At 39.2% G+C, this 20,276-nt stretch overlaps 1 protein-coding gene across 14 annotated transcripts in view; it reads left to right on the top strand.

Annotated features, from left to right (window-relative positions):
- LOC144507274 (serine/threonine-protein kinase VRK1-like) overlaps positions 1-20,276 on the top strand; it is a 65,495-nt gene that overhangs the window by 19,617 nt on the left and 25,602 nt on the right. For 12 of the 14 annotated variants that reach the window (XR_013500060.1, XR_013500059.1, XR_013500061.1 and 9 more), the window contains 7 exons: positions 662-821; positions 5,009-5,064; positions 7,306-7,375; positions 8,027-8,114; positions 10,467-10,575; positions 13,354-13,446; positions 15,619-15,751. Coding sequence is in view for 8 of the 14 variants with exons in the window: in XM_078234300.1 (XP_078090426.1) it covers positions 662-821; positions 5,009-5,064; positions 7,306-7,375; positions 8,027-8,114; positions 10,467-10,575; positions 13,354-13,446; positions 15,619-15,751 (709 nt within the window). In the remaining 6 variants the exon portion in view is untranslated. Of the gene's footprint in view, positions 1-351; positions 568-661; positions 822-5,008; positions 5,065-7,305; positions 7,376-8,026; positions 8,115-10,466; positions 10,576-13,353; positions 13,447-15,618; positions 15,752-20,276 lie in introns of all 14 variants that reach the window. The other 2 variants (XR_013500064.1, XM_078234302.1) reach the window with 1 other exon arrangement.

A 20,276-nucleotide genomic window follows, 5' to 3' on the forward strand; every position in this document is an offset into this window, starting at 1 on the left:
GGAAGAGTCATGGGTGGAGGTGGGAAGAGACTGTATGAAGGGGTGGGGTGTCAAGATAAGAAATTAGTTCTGTGGGGCAAGAACAATGGGGGTCTCAAATGCAACAGATTATCTACTCATTTCTTTTGTTGCTGTTTGTGGGACCTTGCTGCATGCAAATTGGCTGCCATGCTGCTTCCGGTCACCACACTGGAGAAGTAATTTGTTGGCTGTGATGCATTTTGGAATGTCCCGAGGCTGTGAAAGAGACTGTATAAATGCCAATTTTTCTTGTGCTACATTCCATCGAGTATAGGCTGTCATTTACAAAATCTTAAAAATGCATTTGGTTTTGTTTTATTCCTCAATTAGGAAGTGATGGAGAGTAACAGTTCGCAGGCTGGAGGTATAATCAGCAAAACAACATGTTCTGAGATGCCTATGTGCTTGGAAGTAAATTACCTCTTGGCCCAGAAATGACTTCTAATTAAGTATGCAGAAACCTCTATTTTAGGATTCCTTAGTGTTGCTGACACACTTACCGTTTAAGGATCTTTTGTGGCAACTCTCAGCACCTCCACTTCTGCTGTAAAGAAATGACATTACATTGATTATTCTTCTACATTTAAGTTGTCCAAAGGTAGTGTTCTTTATTTCACAAGGTATATTTTTAAAATTGCAGATGCCTCCCAAACGTGTTGCCGCTGTCAGAACAAGAGCTCCACCCAAGAGGAAGATGGCAGAGGAACTTAAACCAGGGGAAGTGCTGACTGACACTGCAAAAAAGCAATGGAAAATTGGGAAGCCGATTGGGAAGGGAGGATTTGGCCTCCTGTACCTGGGTAAATACAGATTATAGACTAATGGACCTAGAGTGATTCTAATGTGGGATTGCATGCGCTAACTGTCAGGTTGATTTTTGTCTTAACACCTGAAGCGTAAGGTTTAACAGCTCACAGTTTGATAAATGTAAAGTCAGTTTCTGATAGGAGAATGTAGTTCAGGAGTGACAGGTACAAGTGAATTTCTCCATGAATGGGATAAAAGTAGTATCCTATGTGTTTTAAAAGTAGCTTATTGTACTGTTGGTGAATAGCAGTTTTCTGAAGTTTATGCCAGGAATGTCCCAGATTGTATCAGTTTTTTTCCCAGTGTTAGCCTTTCTCATTTGGTCTGTCAATAAGGCGTTTCACAGGAGTATACTAAAAGAAAATAATAAGTGTCATGACAGGAGAAGGGGCGGAGAGTAGTTGGGGGTCAAGGTGTGGAGGTTGGTGTCAGGGGTTGGGAGTTAGTGAGGGGCTTGGGGTAATCGAGAGGGTCAGTCTGAGTTCTTGGGGAGGTCGGTTCTGTAGTTACCCAGGAATTAGACTAAGTTTTAATCTGTCTAACATTTCCTGATTAACTATCCAGGTGAGTACTGCTGAACCGTCCAAAGTCTAAACTCAGAGTTGGAGATATTCTGAGGATCCTGGAGAGCAGGGGAATTATCTGCTGGAAGTTGAAACTTCTGCCATTCACAGGGATCTTCAGTTGTGCGAAGAGTCCCTGATGACCTTGAGACTAAAAGGACCATTAAATCAGATGACTAAAAGCTTGGTCATAGAGGTAGGTTTTAGGAAGCATCTTAATGGAGGGAAGTGAGGTAGAGAGCACAGATCTTTTGGGAGGGAATTCCAGAGCTTGGGGTTTGGGCATCTGCAGGCACAGCAACCAAAATGAGCAATTAAAATCAGGGATGCGCAAGTGGTCAGAATTTGATAAGCGCGGATATCTTGGAAGGTTGGGGGCTGGAGGTAATTACAGAATGGTAATTGGTGAGGCCATGGAGAGATTCTAAAAAAGGATGTGAATTTTAACTTTCCATGTCCCTGAGAGAGAGGGTGTCAATTTCCAATCTTCTGAAATTTCTTGAGAGCTGAAATTTTAATCTTGATTGAAACAGACTTCAGATGGCATTGCAAGGTGTATATATATATGTATATATATACCTCTGAGCTCTGGGAAGGTAAAAAGCCATCCATTCTTGAGATGGCCTTGCTGCAGTTGCCAAACAGAGGAGGAGAGCAGCTTTGTTTCAGTGCATTGTGTCCCAACTGAGAGATTTTGGAGCTAGTGGTATTTTGTGGCAAGCATGCGATCTCTCAGTGATTTTGTGCTTGGTATTAACCTTTCCTTGTTTAGAAAAAGGGTGAAAAATGAATTAGAAAGCAGTGAAATGATGATTGTCGAAAGCATTTTGGAGAGTTCCTTGGACAGGCTTCCAGATGAAGTATAATGCAAATTTTGGGTGCGACTCTGTGTTCTGCTAAATAACTGCATTTCCTTCCACACTTGTATCGATGATGAGGTGACCAAATATGCCGATCTTGATGAGTTGCTTTCTTTCTTTGAGGCCCTTTTGAACTTGTCAATGTTGGGAACTGTCGTCTATGGTATAATACAACGATAAACATCAACATCTAATTTTACTAACTAGCCGACTGAGTATTTAAAAATAGTACAATTCATTTAAGTGTGTTTTCCAGGACCCAGAAACACATTATGCCGTTAAGTAGGTTATACAATTATGCAATCTTTTGAAATTAATCAAGGAATAGTTTGATGTGCCAGTTCCTCAGTTCATGTTTTTGTATTCCTTCTGTTTTTAAAATTATGTAATATAAGCTAGCCACAGTACTGAAATAATTAGTTATGCCGAGCTAACAGCAATTTAGAATTACTGTAATTGTATTTTTAAACTTTAAAGGAGTTGTGCATTCAATTATCTTGTCTGTTTGGTTTGAATTCGATTCCTGATTAGGTTAAACTATTAAATAAATAAATCTGATTCCATAAAGATGAAAAATAAACAGGTATCAGTTAATCAACTTGGAGGCTTGTGACTGTGTACCTATCAACACGTTATTAAAGTATATATGATTGAAGTGGGAGGTGCAGTTGTGGGGAAATGCTTTTGTCTTCAGTTTATGATTAGGCAGGATCGGCATTTATTGACTCCCAGAACTAAGAAATCTGTTAAACCGCCCTGTGGGTGTTCACTCGTGACCACTTGGATTAGGCACCAGAGAACTGTTGGAACCACAACCCATGTTTGTACCTTTAGGAAAGGAAAGAATCTACCAGTAATGGGTGTAAATAATACATCAAAAGGTAGCTGAATTTCTAATTTTGGCTTGATTTGCATTACCTGGAAATAAAATGTAATAGATATATTATATAATAGAAAGGTCTGAAATAAACGATATTGCTTCCAGATTGAGAGCTAGCAGGATCACTCAAATAGAAATCATTAAATTGCAGATATAGAAAAGGAAATGCAGGTCAGGTTTCCCTATACATCTTGCTCTGCATGCTCCAGCTCCAAAATGTTTAGCAAACTTGCAAAGGAAGAAGGTTTACCATGATGATATTGAACTTACTAAGCAATTGATCATCAGCGTCACATCTGTATTTGCTCTTTGCAGTTTACTTGCCACAGTCTAGTTCCTATGATCACTGTCGCCCAAAGATTGTAGGTTTGCCATCAGTATTTTTTGTATGTAATGTAGGGAGCCCGAGTCCAAATAAACTCATTAATTGTTTTGATTTTCTCTTGTTAATTTGCAATGTATGTAGGTTATATAATTTGCATGTTGATTCCTTTTTTAAATTCCCAGTGAGTTCAGGTTAAAGATGAAAGGGGTGCCAACTCTGCAAGTCAGAATGTAGTAGGGGTGGCGAGAATAGGTTTCAGATTCAAATCATCGTTTCCTCATGTTTTAGTGGAACGTTTCACCGTTTCTTTAGGCATCAATGAATTACATGTGCATTTTTAGAAGAGACACAGTAGAATTGTATTATTGTATCGTCAGTTTGGTTTTAAATTAGGTGAAAATTTTAAGTTGAAGGAGCTAATCTTTTTCCCCCAAATGGTCCTTTCTCCTTTCCTGAGGGATGAGTATCGTAAGAGTATAACCCCAAAGGACTCCAGTGAATTGTGCAGATATTCTGAGATAGTCATCAGGCTTCTCCAACATAAAACACATCACAGCTCACCCAAATTCTCCCTCATCTAACATATCCAGTGCACACTTGCCATTGGGGGTCTTGATGACAATGAAAAATACAAACCTTCCCTGCTGAAGTGTCCAAGTGTAATTGTGTACATTGCACCAAACCTTGTGTAAAGGCATGGATAGGACAGATTATCTGAAAATACTTGTATTACACCTGCTCCACATTTTTGTCATGAAAGGAAGAAAAATCCAACTTTTTTTTCAGCAATTACTCCTGGCGCATTTTGGTACCTGGATTTGTAAAATCTTATATATGAGGGTGAGGCATTTGGCTGCATTACAAAAGCATGCCATTACATATATAGAATCTCTGATTGTAGAATATGGGAGTTTATACACACTCCTTCAGGCCATACACCCAATTATCTATACCCAGTGAACCTAGGTATGGATGGGCAAGGGCCAAGATATTTCTCCCCCTTCCTATATTGCTAGCGTTTAAGCAGCTTAAACTACAAACCATCAGTTCGTTTCCTGTATTTTGCTGAGTCATCCATCCTATGTCCTGAGACATTCGCTCAAGTATTAGATTGCGGAGTCTGTCACAGGATTAATTTGGATGTGATCGCTCATCGCCAGTCACATGATCTCATCACCAATCATGTGATCTTCAAGCTTCTACCATGAAGACAGATGTTTCCTTTTCTTATTCCATGTTATAATTTCTCTGCCTCTAAGGGTCTTGCATTTAGTTTTGCTCATCTCTTCCCTTTTACATACCTATAGAACCTTTAATGATCTGTTTTAAATCTCTGTTCTATTTCATAGTATACCTTTATCAATTTCTTGATTATGCTTTGAACTCTAAAATATTCTTGAATCTTTAGATTTGCTAGTCTTGTTAATGTTATCAGCCTCTTTCTTCAATACTATCTTTCTCTTCTCTGTTAGCCACAGTTGGACGACTTTTCCCGTGGCATTTTGACTACTATGTGGAGCTATTAGATTTATATTTTAACTTTTTGTTTCAGCTGATGAAAATTCTGAGAAAGCAGTTGGAAATTGTGCCTCATATGTCATTAAAGTGGTAAGTAGTAGTTGGACCTTTTTATGTTGATTCGTGAATTACATTGAAATGCATTGATGTGCTAACTTGTCATTTCTTCTTGAGACCTTGGAATGCTCCATTCAGTTGTACTGTGTCTTACCACCTGACCTTTGTTGAAGGATTTGGGCAGAAAAACACATTTGACCACATTGATGAGGCGGTAATCGACACAACATCATTGAGGACCTGAGGCAAAAGTAAATGGCGGATCCTATCGGATGGCTTCCCCCATCAGCCTGTCAAAATCATTTGGCAGTACGTTTCATGGCCAGAGTCTTCAAACAGACTCCCATAATGTAGCCATGCTGGTGGTGAGAAGGACCCTCTTCATTAAATCATTCATGCACACCCAGATTCTGAGTGCCACTGCTGTTCTCAAGGCAGCTGTCGTGGGAAAGAGATCATTGCTCACCTTGTTCTGGAATTTTCATTTGCAGGGAATGTCTGGAAAGAGCTGTAGTGGTATTGATCAATGTTCATCGTGAGCAAATCCGTAACACTGTACTCGGGATTGTCCCAAGAGACACGCTAAAGACAAATGTCAACTACTGCTTGGAGTACCATCAACTCTGCTAAAGACGCCTTTTGGTCTGCTTGAAATTTGCTGGTTTTCCAGCATAATAAACTGTCCACAATTGTGTTGCAGACTGGAGCATTCCAAAGTCCCAGGACTACGAGCTGAGGGGTGCACTGAAGCCTAGGGTAGCGGCCACATAGGATCTGGGGCAAGGATATAGTTTAGGGCCCTCTTGCCATAGTACAGCAAGGGGTGGAATCAGTGTTAAACCCCCTCCGGCTTATTAGAAAATGTGTTCTGTGAATGTAGATGTAATCTATGTGCCTGTACTGTATTTAACTTAATTAATCTATATTGCACTATATGAAGTGCCACACTTGAATTAATGTATCTACACAAATTTTATGAGTAAAGTATATTAACATTTGCTTGCCTGTTAACCTTAACAATCCAGATTTCTTTGAGGTGCAGGCCTGCAGACTGTGTGAAAATGGCCATTAGTTTAACATTTAAGACTTTTAAGGCTTTAAGACCTGGTCTGAAAATGAACAAATTTGAGTTTTAATTTTTTTGAATGCGCAAATTTACTCTCTGGCTTTAGCAGGCAGTAATATGGAGAAAATAAGTAAGGCCAGATTCTTTGCACAAGTATGTCTTTCATTTGTTTATCCATTTATTTGATTTGTGCAGCTCACAGGATAGATTTAGCAGTTGTGTGATAAGGTGCAACAGACACATTAAAAAGAATACTTGAAAGAAAAATGGTATTGAGACTTCAATAATCTACTATAATTTGGAAAATCCCATGTGAAGAATCAGAAATTCCCTCATTACTGTATACAGTTGATGGCTCTGTCACAGTGCACTTGCTACAGACATTACCAGCATTGAGCTAGTTGAGCAATGGGGTACAATGAGTAAATCTAGTGAGCAAATCTAGTTTACATCGCAGCACTTGGCTAAGCTGTCGAATATTATGAAAAATGGTTTCCCTTTACTATATTTTGTTTGGCTTTACAGTGAAACCTGCAAATTAAAGACACTTAAGGGACTCATTTCAAGTGTCATTTCTTCTCCGGGGTCATTATTTACCAAGTTCTTTATTTATAATTATTTGCCTTTCCTTGAATTACCACCTTGCCATGGTGGAGAGGCTTGAATGTTCCGTTGATCCCGAGAGGGATGTGTCTGGCGGGGTCACCCATGACGGTATGGTGGGAGGGGGGGAACCCTCCGTGGTGGATCAGATGGGAGATACTCATAAAATTCTCCTCGTTTTCAAATCCTGTCTGGCGTTGCTCCTTTTCTCTATAGTCTCCTTCAACCATACCCACCTTCTGAGATATCTGCATTCTTCTAATTCTGCTCTCTTGAGTATCCCTGATTTTAATCACTGTCTGTCTTTAGGTGCTAAGGCTCTAAGCTCAGCAATACCCTCCTGAAAACTTTCTTACCTTTCCTTCTTTAAGATGTTTCTTAGAGCCCATCTCTGACTAAACTTTTAGTCGCCTGACCTAGTTGAGTTTTGTTTGGTAATACTCCTATGAAGTGACTTGGGATGTTTTACTATGTTAATACCATATATAATATAGTTATATGGCTGGTTTTCTTGCAGAATGTACTTAATCTGTCAGGCAAAATGCTATGATTTCAATAGTACATAATTGAAGGGACCAATCTGCTTTTTTTGCTTCTATTTCTAGGAACCCAGTACCAATGGACCACTGTTTTCAGAACTCAAGTTTTATATGAGAGCAGCAAAACCAGAGCTAAGTAAGTTGAGTCTATTTTATGTGAAAAGTCCAATGTAATTTGATGTATAGGTAACTGACCTTCCTACATCGAAATTTGAATTTCTACAATTCATATGTTTGTAATTACTAAATATTTATTACACCTGCATTCCCACCACACATTGTGCTTGTGATTAGTTGGGCTGTTGCATCATTCCTGTACCCATTGATTCATCCCAAGTTTGTAAAAGTTCAGTTTAAATGCTCACATCCATTAAATAAACATTTGAAACTTACAGTATTTAGTCCTTTGAGGCAGCACAGAAAATTTATTTTGGTCAGATTCTTAATTCTGCAGCTAAGTGTTTTTGGATATATGGTATACGTAATTAGTTGTTTTAACATGTTCCCTAGTTTGTGAATGCTGGCCTTTTTCATTTTTAATTCTTGGTAACCTGGGCAAGAGTGGGATTTTGTGTGAAGTGCTGTTGTTGCTCACGTTTATTCCAGTAAAATAATTATTTTGGTGGCTGTCTTCAAATAAATGTTTCCAAAGCATTGCTCCCTGGATCATGTTTAAAAAGTTATTGAAAATATGATTAATGCTTCTCATGGATTATAAAATTTGAATGGTGTGTGTGATGCAAATTATTTTTGCCTGAGGTTTTTTGTTGTTATGTCCTTTCCGCAGTTCATAGCTGGATAGCGTCCCGCAAGTTGAATTACCTTGGTGTGCCTAAGTATTGGGGGTCAGGATTATATGATAAAGGGGGAAACAGGTAAGTGCAGCCATTCTGTTTGAAGTTCTGGTAAGCTTTAATGTAGTGTAAATTCAAGGAGTAGTATTTGACCCCAGCAAATGCATTAACACCCAGTGATTACGCAATGAAATCATTTTCTTTAGTTATGTGGCCGTTGGTTTTGCTGAGCCATTGAGTTGGATGTATGTAGGTGGCTGTGACAAAAGTAAAGCATTTCTGTCTGTGATGCATAAGCTATTAGTCAAATCTTCTTGCCGGTCATAAAATTAGGTTAGTTTACTTGAAAGGCCCAATCTTGCTGATGTAGGTATTCCCAACGTTTTTGGTTGAAGTGAACTAATAATCACAGACCTACTCCTGCCCCATTTAAATTACGTTATATTACCTGTGCGAGCTTGTATTTTGGCATCCTTTCTTTGAGTTTGCAATGTATATTGTACTTAAATGCGAAGAAAAGCTCCCCTCTCTTCAACAAGGCTAAACTCACCTGACCCACCACCAATCCTGGTAACGCCGGCATCTCCACATCATAACTATGAATCTACCAGGTGATCTTTCTGCTGCTCTTGGCTCCTCTCTAAGGTGAGACAGTCAGCCCACTGCAATGACTACCCTCCACTCACCACTCTCAGAAAGCCTGCCTCCTCCCACCACTCATTATGCTTGACTATTTCCCAGACCTTGGAGTGTGGTGATTTGCCTTCAGTTGATTCACTCTGGCTCTGAAAAACCACCTCTACACTGCTCCACCTCTCTTATCTTACTTTCCCCCTCTTTAAGGCACTCTTTAAAAACTTACCTCTTTGACCAAGATTTTGATAATCTGACATTTCTCCTTGTATAACTCTGTATCATACTTGCTTTATAATGCTCCTGGTGAATGCCTTGGGCTGTTTCATTGTTAAAGGTGCTGTATACATATAGGTTGTTGTTGAACATTTGTAAGGATCCCAGTTTGAGAATCACTGATACAGTGGGACTAAGTATAGTTCAGGCAGGTCTTGTCATTTGAATGAAGGGATATCATTTGCAAACCTGTCTGAACTGTTTCTTGGGGACCAATCAAATTAATTGAGAGATTCTTCTTGCAACACCATCACACTAAAAAAAACTGGATTAAATGACTTAGAATTGAGTCAATACAGCATCTTGTAGATACTGTTATACTTACTTAGCAGCTGTAATTGAATTTGAGGTCATTAAAACATGTGATCTCATTGTTTTATTGTATGTTCAAAAATTATACCTGGAACTGCCTGCCTACAAGAAGTGTAATTAAGGATAAGGATAGGCCAGCCACTTTAGTAGGTAGGGACATAGGAACAGGTATAGGCCATTTAGTTCCTTGAGCCTGTTCCTGCTCAGGTCAATAACAAAGTCCCCCACCTAATCTTTAAATTAAGCATTAACACAGGAAAATACTCCTTATATTTCCTAGGGAGGTTTCATACATAGTTACAAATTCTTGCTACCTATAATTTACCTGTTTGCTGGTAAGTAAATATAGTAGTAGGTCTTCTGTTCGAATACTAAGCTTGTTACATTTATTTGGTTATTGGGCAAGTCATGGCACACTCCAGGGCTCCAGGCACCTGTTGGGAATGCAGTTCACAGAAGAGAATTTCTATTTTAGTATGTTGTCAGTAGCAGTAGTTCTTGGGAGAGGGGAAAAGGATTGAAAGGGAGTTGATGGTATTTGACACTGCAGTCAGCCAGCAAGGTACCCGGCTCTGTATCTAGGCAAGCATTTTTTTTAAACACTTGCATTTTAGGTGTTACCTTCCAGCCGGTTATGGGCCACTAGTTAGCCTGGGCATGTTCAACACAGGCATGCTAGATTGAATGGTGTTCCTCCTGTGTGGCGTCATTCTATGATTCTTTGTAGACCATCTTTTCCTAAACCTGCTTTCACACTGGGCCACCAACAGGTGTTATATTTGAATTGTAAACAGAGGACTCAATACCTGTCTTGATGCAAACCCTGCATTTCTGTCTGTCCATCATTTCAAATTTGGTAGACAATATCCTTCCAGCAGGGCACATAATAATGAGACCGCACACCGTCCACCATATTACAGCCAGACAAATTGACGTGGCACCATCAAATTCCTAGCAAGAAACCAAAACCCCTCTGTTATACCCTGACTTCTCCCTCTTCTCTCCTGTCTGCCATCCTTTTTGTCCGGCAAATGTGCACATGTACATTATGCCAAGTTATAGTTCAAATTCTTACTAACTTTTGTGAGTGTAATTTTAAGAATTTAGTGCAAAAATATTAATTGATCAAATTAAATTGTTGACGAGAACTGCTCATCACAAATGAGTGCTAGAAACATGCATTTTAAGCTTAAACTGATTTTCTGAATTCAGTTATAGATTTATGGTGATGGATCGATTTGGATCTGATCTTCAGAAAATATTTGAGCAAAATCATAAAATTTTCCCAAAGAAATTTGTGCTGCAGTTGGGTCTTCGCTTGGTAAGTTTTAGTATTTATTATCCAGAAGGTGCCATTGTGGCGACAATTATTTTTAATCTATCTCTGTTCAGTCTCAGTGAAAACCTGGCATTTTTGTAACAAATGCTTAGGTTGTCCCAAATTGCTGTTGCTGTATTCTTGCTGGGGAATTGTTATTTTCTCAGCCAATTCCAGGTCTCTGCCAGTATTCATCTTGAATTGATTGTCCAGTGTGAGCTTGGCCTGGAATGGCTTTTTTTTTTATAAACAGTCTTCCTTTTGGAAATACTCTGGTCCTTGGAATTTTTCAGTGGTGGGACTGGGATCTTTTGGAATTTAATACTGCAGACTGAGCATTCATCTGGTAACTTGGAAAGGAAGACTCTTAGCCTGGTAAGATAGCAAGTTTGACCTTCCGCCTTGCGCTGAGTTAGATGATCTCGGCTTGGTAACTACACTGAGTTGCACTTCCATAATGGGATAGTTCAAACATTGAATAATGGTTACTTGGGAATGGTGCAAAGCTTTACACCCTTGCCTTTGAAAAGAGATCCCAGCAAAGAAGTACTGAGTTTGTAGGTAAGAAAAGAAATGCAAAGTTACATGACATAAGCATTCAAATTGTTCTGTCTTCACGGGCCACTTATTTATGTGCTATGGAGCTTCTTGCCCACGTATAAATAATTGCAGTACAGAACATCAATCACAACTCTAAATTAAAATCTAATTTTCTGTAATTAAATTTGCATAAAAACATTCCCTGCAAGCTAAGTTGTAGACTATAGTTTAAAATTAATTTTGTCTAATTAAAAACATCTTGCACATTAATATGTGTTATGGCAAAAATAAACTATTTCACTAAAGCTTCATGGGCTAGGTGGCCAGGGTTCAAGCACCGTATGTGGCTCTTGGGCTTTAGTTTGGATACCCTAGGCCTCGGAGAATTGATTTGGATGAGTTGTTCACACTATTAATGATTTTATAACAATCTAAATTATTATAAAGCTGAACAGTGTAATTAGCCTTTCCTTCGTTGTCTTTTCAATCTGGTATTGTTTGTGTTTCGCACTAACCACCCCCTGGGATTTACCAGATAGAATGAGGATGAGACAATGACGGTTGCTGTAATTGTTTCTTTTGGTATTTCGAGAAAATTCTCACAATCTAAAGGATTTTAAAACTTCAGTTTGGTATTGCTTAATCACGGTTTCCCTTAGTTTTTATTTTCTGCCTAATGCTGACCTGCACTATAGCTTTTTGCCATCTCAGTTTTAATGATCCTTCTTTACTTGTCATTCACTAATGTGTACTGTTGGCATGAGAAGGATATCCACACTGTTCTCTATCAGCAATTCTCCTCTGACTCAGTTGTTAAATACATCATGTAACAGTGCTGGGCCACAAGGCCCACTGCTTTGATTCGTGACCTGTGCTACGTTGGTTGATCGTAGCTGGGTTGGCAGCAGGAGACTCTACCACCAGCCTCTGGGATAGGTTTCATCCAGGTCATAGTAAAAATGCCAGTGTGTTGGATAAGCGTATTGTGTCATGGAAAGGAAACATTTGGTGTGGAATACACAATCTAAAGACATTTTTTACCACAAAACATAGATTTTTGAGGTTAAAACTGGCTGTTGAAATAGGAAGTGTACATGGAAAACATTAAGTAGCTGAACATTTCAAGGCAAAATCTTAGGCGCACTTTGATGGTGACATGGATTTGCTACACAGGTAAGAAATATAGCTGCTATGCCCTCTTTGTTGAGGAATATTAATCCTTGTTGAACAGCATGTCAAAGAAGAAGGATATGATTCAATGCTTAGTAGATTTTTTAAAAAGTTGCAGGAGACTGACGAATTCTTATAGCTGGCCATCCAACTGCGTCCAATGCATGACTAATGCTGCATCCATGTTGAACGTTATGTATATCAATGAGTTGGCTCATGAGTGAAGTGCAACAGAGAATTGACATTACAAAATCCAGTTGGCTACTGTACAAAGGTGTTTTGATGAGAGGGACACGTTTGGAAAACACTATCTAACATAAGCATTTAAACAAAGGTGTTTAGTTAAATTGTCTTGATCCCGAGCACATTGTTTTTCCTGAGCAACGAGCAGAGTACCACTGCTGCATAGGGGAACTTGGAGCAAGCACGTTTTGCTTCCATGGTATTCGCAGAAGGAAAATAATCTGAGGTGAAAATGGCTTTTAGAAAGCTATTTTTTGAGCTATCTTCCACAAATTATCTCACAAGTGCGCGCATGACAGTTTGTGAAGTGCAGGATGTGCAGAGGAAGATTCAGAGGTTCCAGTTTTCATCTGTTTTAATTTTATTTTCAAGGTGCTAACATGTGGTGAACCTTGCCACTCTTGGATAAGCTGAACCCTTCATCAGTGATGATTAACCATGTTTTGTTCAATTTGAAGACTTCATTTGCGCTTTTTGTGTATTTGATTGATGTGCAGTTTTTGTTACGTGTATGAAAATCACAAGCTGTCCAAAACAAATCCTTCCTGTAGAATTAGTAACTATTTCAGATGTGTGGCTTCTTGTTCATCAGAAAGTTATTATAACAGTTGGTCTAATTCAGATGTGGTCAAATTTTAAACTTATTTTTCTTCATAAAATATTAACAGCCTAACAGTTAAATTAGATATACAATTTGAATATGTATATAGATGGATGTTCTTTTGCATGAATGAAACTTTATATTAACATAATTGTTACAAAATGCTATGAGGATCCTAATGACTCCTATCCAAAGCTGTTTAACTTGCAATTGTTTCCTTTTGATAGATTGACATTCTAGAATACATCCATGACCATGAGTACGTGCACGGGGACATCAAAGCATCCAATCTTCTGCTCAGTTACAAGAATCCTAATGAGGTTCTTTGTGTCTTGCTTATTATTTAGTACAATCGTAAATTGCTTGTGGTGCCTATATGGAAAAGAACAAAATTTTATTCAATTTTTTCTCCCTCTTCTCGTTTTAACTACAACGGTACCAAAATGTTAAGGCTAATGTTTTCTAACCAGCAATCGAACGATTTCATGTTTTGAAGTGAAGGCTGCTTTATTAGTGAATGAATCAATCTTTAAAGACTTTGCCTCTTGATCCTAATTGAGTTCAGTCATAGTAGGTTTCCTTAGTTTAGTGCCGTCTGCAATAGAGCTCCCTTGATGCCAAGGGCAATTATTGTCCCCGTGTTTACATTACAAACAGTCACTTGTGTCCTCAGGATGGCCCAAAGTGCTTCAGAGCCAGTGAAGTGCTTTTAAAAGTGTAAAGGAGCTAAATAAATGCAAGCTCTTTCTTTCTTAGCTCAAATTATGATTTGTTGTTCTGTCATTCAATAGAGTGCTGGTTAAATTTTGCTTCTAGAGGAGTTACTGGCTTGGCATCAATGGAGTCTTTAATTTGGGTGATGCTTGGGTAATTGTGATCCTCTTTGGAACTTTCTTTTAGCGGGGGAGATTTGAGGTACTCCCTTTAACCAATTTGCCATGTAATATTTCTGCCTGAATCCTTGTGGTCGAAGGGCAATATGAATCCTGTCCAGTAGTAGAAGGTCACTAGAAAGAAATTGAATATATGAGCAGGAGAGTGCAGCTACTACATTGGAGTTCCCTGGCCACGGGGACATCAAAGCTTCCGATCTGATACTCAGTTATTAATTTGCCATGAGAATGATTTGATTCAATGTGTAACTAAGATAGCATGGACTTTTTGTGAAAGGAAACAGTAGATATTCCAATATTGTTTCAATATTATGCTGTCGTACTTGCAGTGGATTTGTAAAGTTACCATGAAGATATTCTTTAGTATGAGTAGCTCACTATGCGGCACAGTGGTTAGCACTGCTGCCTCACAGTGCCAGGGACCTGGGTTCAATTCTGGCCTCTGGTCATCCTGTGTGGAGTTTGCACACTCTCCCCTATTCTATGTGGGTTTCCTCCAGGTGCTCCAATTTCCTCCCACAGTCCAAAGCTGTGTGGATAGTTGATTGCCCATGCTAAATTAACACTAGTGTCAGGGGGATTAGCAGGGTAAATGTGAGGGGTTCCAGGAATAGGCTCTGGGTGGGATTCGGTGCTGACTCCATGGGCCGAATGGCCTCCTTCTGCACTGTAGAGATTCTGTGTTTTGCTTCAAGAAGTTTAGGATTATGAAAGAGAATTACTCTTGCAAAAGAAGCTGAGAAACTGCCAGATCTTTAGAAGTTTGAAAAAAATCAGAAAAGCATTTGTGTTTCCTTTCTCGTTCACTTCCTCACATGATCCCAAAGCCCACAAATATGGTCAGATTTAGAAAAGTTCACTGTTTGGCCCCTGTGAAAATTGACGTTTTCAGGATTTAAATGTCTTCATTGTGTTAATGCTGAGGGAATGAAAACAACTCTGTAGGAAAAAGCCAAAGTGGATGTTTTATCCCAGCAGTGACGGTCAATCGCTTTGTTCTACATCACTGAATTAATCTATCTTCGTAGATCCTAATCTAATTTAAACTGCTTGGTAATGACACTTATTGGTTCAGTGAACTTTTATGTTTGGTAGGTTTGTTAGTGCAGGTTAGTATTATCCACTGAGCTGGTTTCTTACTATTTTCTATTCAGAATTCAGACAAATTTTATCAACTATAAAGGTCTGATTATTGTTTCACATTTGGAGCTGACTAGCAAAAAGTCAATCATGAGTGTCTCAATCTTTAATTGGAATGATGTAATCTTCATCGAGTTGTTGCATTTATGAAGCTATGATTATGAAGGTTTATCTGATAAGCCTTTACGTATTTGGTCATTCACAAATTTACCAATTGAAATTGTATTGATTTGTGACCTAGCTAGATTATTATATGGTCAGACGTTTAATTTGGCTTTTACGCGCATTGAAAAAGTGCATCCATCTCTTAATGAGGTGGGTTTTTTTCAAATCATTGTTCCCTGCTAGTCCTGCGCTCGCTTAGATTCTCCCTTATTTCCATTCATGCCGTCACTGAGATGATCTTGTCCATGAAATCCACCTCCTACTTTCTCAACCTTGTACTTTTAACTCTCCCAGGTATATTTAGTTGATTATGGCCTTGCATATCGATACTGTCCAGAAGGAGTACATAAAGAATACAAGGAAGATCCAAAACGTTGCCACGATGGGACCCTTGAGTTTACAAGTACTGATGCACACAAAGGAGCAGGTATATATTTAATAATTTTTAGATAGTTTTTCAGGTTATACACAAGCATATGCTAAGCTACTTGTACTGCTCTGGTTACGATGTTTTTTTTAAGTTAACAGTGGAACTGTTTTGGTATGGTCCTCATTCAAATAGCCAATATTTTCTCTATAAAAGTCATGATCTCTTAGTTTCCTTAATTTCGGTGATCAGTTTTAACAGTAGTCGATTTACAGATGGTCGTCTAATGTCATAAATTTTGAGCTCTGCCACGGTCTGGGCCTCATTTCTGTTTCCCTGCCCCCTTGCGTACATCATCTAAAAACAGTGTCATTTTCAACCGGTCAGCTGATGGGAGTCAGTTCTACCTTAATACCATCTCTCTCTGCCTCTCCGCTGTTTCTCAATTGTCAGGCTGCTTGTTTCCCATCCTGCACTGGAGGAGCCAGCATCTCTTCAAATCAAATATTGGGATTACTAAAGCCATTGTTTTTGTCTCCACTCCAAAGTTCACTCCCTAGAGACCGATTCCATCCCTGCCTCTGTCAACTGTCTGAAACTGATGACAACTTGGTGTTATACTTGACCTCACGATGGCGGAACAGTGGTTAACACTGCTGCCTCACAGCGCCAGAGACCTGGGTTTGATTCTGGTCTTGGGTAGGAAAGCAAATGAAATGTTGGCATTTAGTGCAAGTGGGCTGGAATATAAAAGTAGTGAAGATTATTGCAGTTTATAGGACCTTGGCAAGACCAATTCTGGAATATTGCATACAGCTTTGGTCTCCTTATTTGAAAAAGATATAATTGCATTAGAAGCAGTTCAGAGAAGATTCACTTGACTCATCTGGGATAAAGGGCATCTTATGAAAAATGGTTCAACAGGTTGGGCCTATACCCATTGGAGTTTAGAAGTACGAGAGGTGATTTTATTGAAACATAGAAGATCCTAAGGGGATTTGATTGATAGATGTTTCCACTTGTGGTGGTCGATAAGAGGTCTTTTGTTTGAGATGGAAGTGAGGAGAAATGTTTACTCTCAAAGAATCGTTATGTGGAATTCTCCTTCTCAAAAAGCAGCGGAGGCTGAGTCACTGAATTTATTCAACGCAAAGTTGCACTGGGTGGAGGAGATGACGAGGATAAGGAGTGGTGTATTACTTCGGATAAATTAGTTAAACACAATTTCCGTATGTTGACTCTATCTGATCAAATTGAGTTTCTAAATATCCTGCTATAGCCACCATAATAATGGATTCTAGCAATTTCCCTATGACGGATGTTAGGTTAACTGACCTGTAGCTTCCTGCTTTCTGTCTCTCTTGTTTCTTGCATAAAGGTGTTAGATGAGCTATTTTCCAATCTACTGGGACACTTGCAGAATCTAAGCAGTTTTGGAGATTGTAGAACATAGAAAGCCACAGCACAAACAGGCCCTTCGGCCCACAAGTTGCGCCGATCACATCCCCACCTCTAGGCCTATCTATAGCCCTCAATCCCATTAAATCCCATGTACTCATCCAGAAGTCTCTTAAAAGACCCCAACGAGTTTGCCTCCACCACCACCGACGTCAGCCGATTCCACTCACCCACCACCCTCTGAGTGAAACCAACGCATCTACTTTCTCTGCAGCCACTACTTGTAAGTGGCAGACCATTTGGTCCTGGGGACTTGTCCACCGTTAGGTATACTAGTTTTTCCAACACCTTTTCCCAATTGATGGTGGTTGTTTTAAGTTCCTCCCATTAATCTCTTGATTTTCAAGCGTCTTTGAGAAATTTTCTAAATCTACAGTGAAGACTAACCTGTTCAATGCCATGGTAAACCATTTCTTAGTTTTCCGTTATCAATTCCCCAGACACAGGACCAATGTTTCCCTATTTAAATACTTGTAAACCACTCAACTATGTGTTATTACTAGCTTGTTTTCTCTTGTACTCATCTTTCTCCCTCTATTATTTTTAGTCATTCTTTGCTGGTTCTTATGATTTGACCAATCCAATCACTAATCTTTGAAGATTTGTACACTTTTTCTTTTAATTTAATATTTTCCTTAACTTCTTATTCATGAATGATGCATCCTTCTCGGAGTCTTTCCTTCTCATTGGGATCAATCTTTGCTAAGAGTTGTTAAATATCTCCTGAAAAATCTGCCACTGCATCTCTACTGTCCTACCTTTTAACCTAATTTCTCAATTTGCTTTATCTAGACCTGCTTTCATACTTTTATAATTGCCTCTATTCAGGTTTAAAACACTAAATTTAGTCTGGCTCTTCTCCCCTTCAAACTGAACATACAGTTCTATCATGTTATGGTCACTGTCACCTGAAAGCTCTTTAATGTGAGGTTATTAATTAATCCTGTCTTGTTGCTCATTACCAGGTCCAGAATAGCCTGCTCCCTGGCTGTACAACCTACTGCTCTAAGAAATTATCTCAAATATGCTCCATGAACTTATGTTTTAGGCTAGCATTGCCAGGCTGATTTGTCCAATCTTTGTGTAGATTAAAATCACCTATAATTACTGTAGTACCTTTCTTACAAGCCCCAGTTATCTCCTTTTGTTTACTTTGCCCTACCATGTAACTACTGTTGTGTTCTTTAACTGACTACTCGCAGATGTGATCTCTTGCCTTTACTATTTCTTCTTTCTACCCAAGCTGATTCTACATCTTGCTGTTTCAAGCCAAGGTCATTTCTTACTATTATACCAATGATGTTATTAATTGAACTTACCCATCATCTTTTCCTAGCTTCCTGTCTTTTTACCTAATATAAATATTGAATACTCTTCAATTTTTATGTCCCAGCCTTGGTCACTGATCTCTCTCCCCTCTCGTGTATCTCTAAGCGTTTGCCTCTCTTTCCCCTCTTGTGCCTCTCTTAATCTTGCTGCCCTCTCCCTCTTGTGTCTCTCCGAGCACTTGCCTCTCTCCCCTCTTGTACCCCTCCTGTCTCTTCTCCCCCCCCCCACCCCGGCCACTGCTTTCTCCCCTTTCATGTCTCTCTAAGCTCTTGCTGCATTCACCCCCCTTGTGCCTGTCTAAGCCCTCACTGCTTTCTCGCCTCTTGTGATGTGAGTGGACTGGAGTGGTGTATTTTAGCGTTGTAGAGAGGCTGGATAGGCTCGAGTTGTTTTCTTTAGAATAGAGAAGACTGAGGGGGGCATGATTGAGGTGTTTACGTTTGAGGGGTATGGACAGGGTGGCTAGGAAGTAGCTATTCCCCTTAGTTGAAGGGTAAAGAAAGAGGAGGCCTAATTTTAAGGTGAGGGACAAGAGATACAGGGGGATCGAAAGAAACTTTTCTTCACTCAGAAGATGATGGGAGTCTGGAGTGCACTGCCTGGGAGGGTAGTCGAGGCGGGAAACCTCTCAACTTTTAAAAAGTGCATGGATAAGCACTTGAAATGCCATAACTTTCAAAGCTTTGGGCTTGGTGCTGTAAAGTGGGATTAGTGTAGATTTAGTGTAGGTTTGTTGGTACAGACTAGATGGGCTAAGGGTCTCTGTACTACATGACTCTCTCCCTCTTTAAGCTCTTGCTGCTCTCTACTTTCTCTAAACTCTCTCCACTCTCCCCTATTGTGCCTCTACTCTTTCCCCGTTTTCTCCTTCTCGTGCCTCAGCTCTTGCCATTCTCTCCTCTCGTGCCTTTTCAACACAATAGGAAAAGGAGGAAGAAACCCATAACAACTGGAATATATTTCTGAAGTTTGTAGATGGCTAGAAGCACTGTCACATTCGTATATTTTAAATCATGCAAATGTGGCTATCATTTTCTTGTATCTCCCCTTTTGTCTTTTGCACAATATATAGTTTAAAGATTTGCATTTACAAGGTACTGCTCTGCATGTTTGTGAATCCCTGTTGAATTGTTAAAAGGTTAGGTTGGAAAAAGGAGCCTTAAGCCAGTTTCTTCATAATTGATCTGGTCTTTGTTTTTAAATCAAAAATTAAGGGATTAAATTTGAATGATACATTCCATGACAACCTTGAAAGCATTTGTCAAGCTGTTGAGGTTTGTCTCCAATTTATTTGATATTTTGATGCATTATTTGGCCTTGTTGCAAAGACAGATCAGAAAGTAGGGTGCCCCTTTATTTAGATGAATAAACTAGATACATTTGTTTTTGTCTTGAGTATCTCATCTTGCTGAATGATTTTTCATTTATATTGGCAAATTTCTTTGGGTTCATAAGGGACGCTGGCTGCTTTTGGAACAGAGTCTAGCTGTGAACATGAGAAAAAGTGTTAGGAAAAAGTCCCAACTGTAACATCCTGTTAATCCTAAAATTGGCTGCCATGTGTTCTCTGATTTTGGCTTGTTTTGGCCTGGACAAGACTGGAATTATGGCTGTTTGCCCTGGACAAGATATGATTTTTAATGTCCACATTGCTTGTTATACACCAGCTTTAGATCCATGAAAGGTACTGGGGTTATTATATTTGGTTGGTTTGCTTTATATTTATCTGTCCTTGCTATCAGTTCTATTCAAATTCACTATTCTTCAATCCTGATTTCTAAAAACTATCCTTGAGACA

The sequence above is a fragment of the Mustelus asterias genome, chromosome 18 (assembly GCF_964213995.1).
Source record: "Mustelus asterias chromosome 18, sMusAst1.hap1.1, whole genome shotgun sequence".
Lineage (NCBI taxonomy): Eukaryota > Metazoa > Chordata > Chondrichthyes > Carcharhiniformes > Triakidae > Mustelus > Mustelus asterias.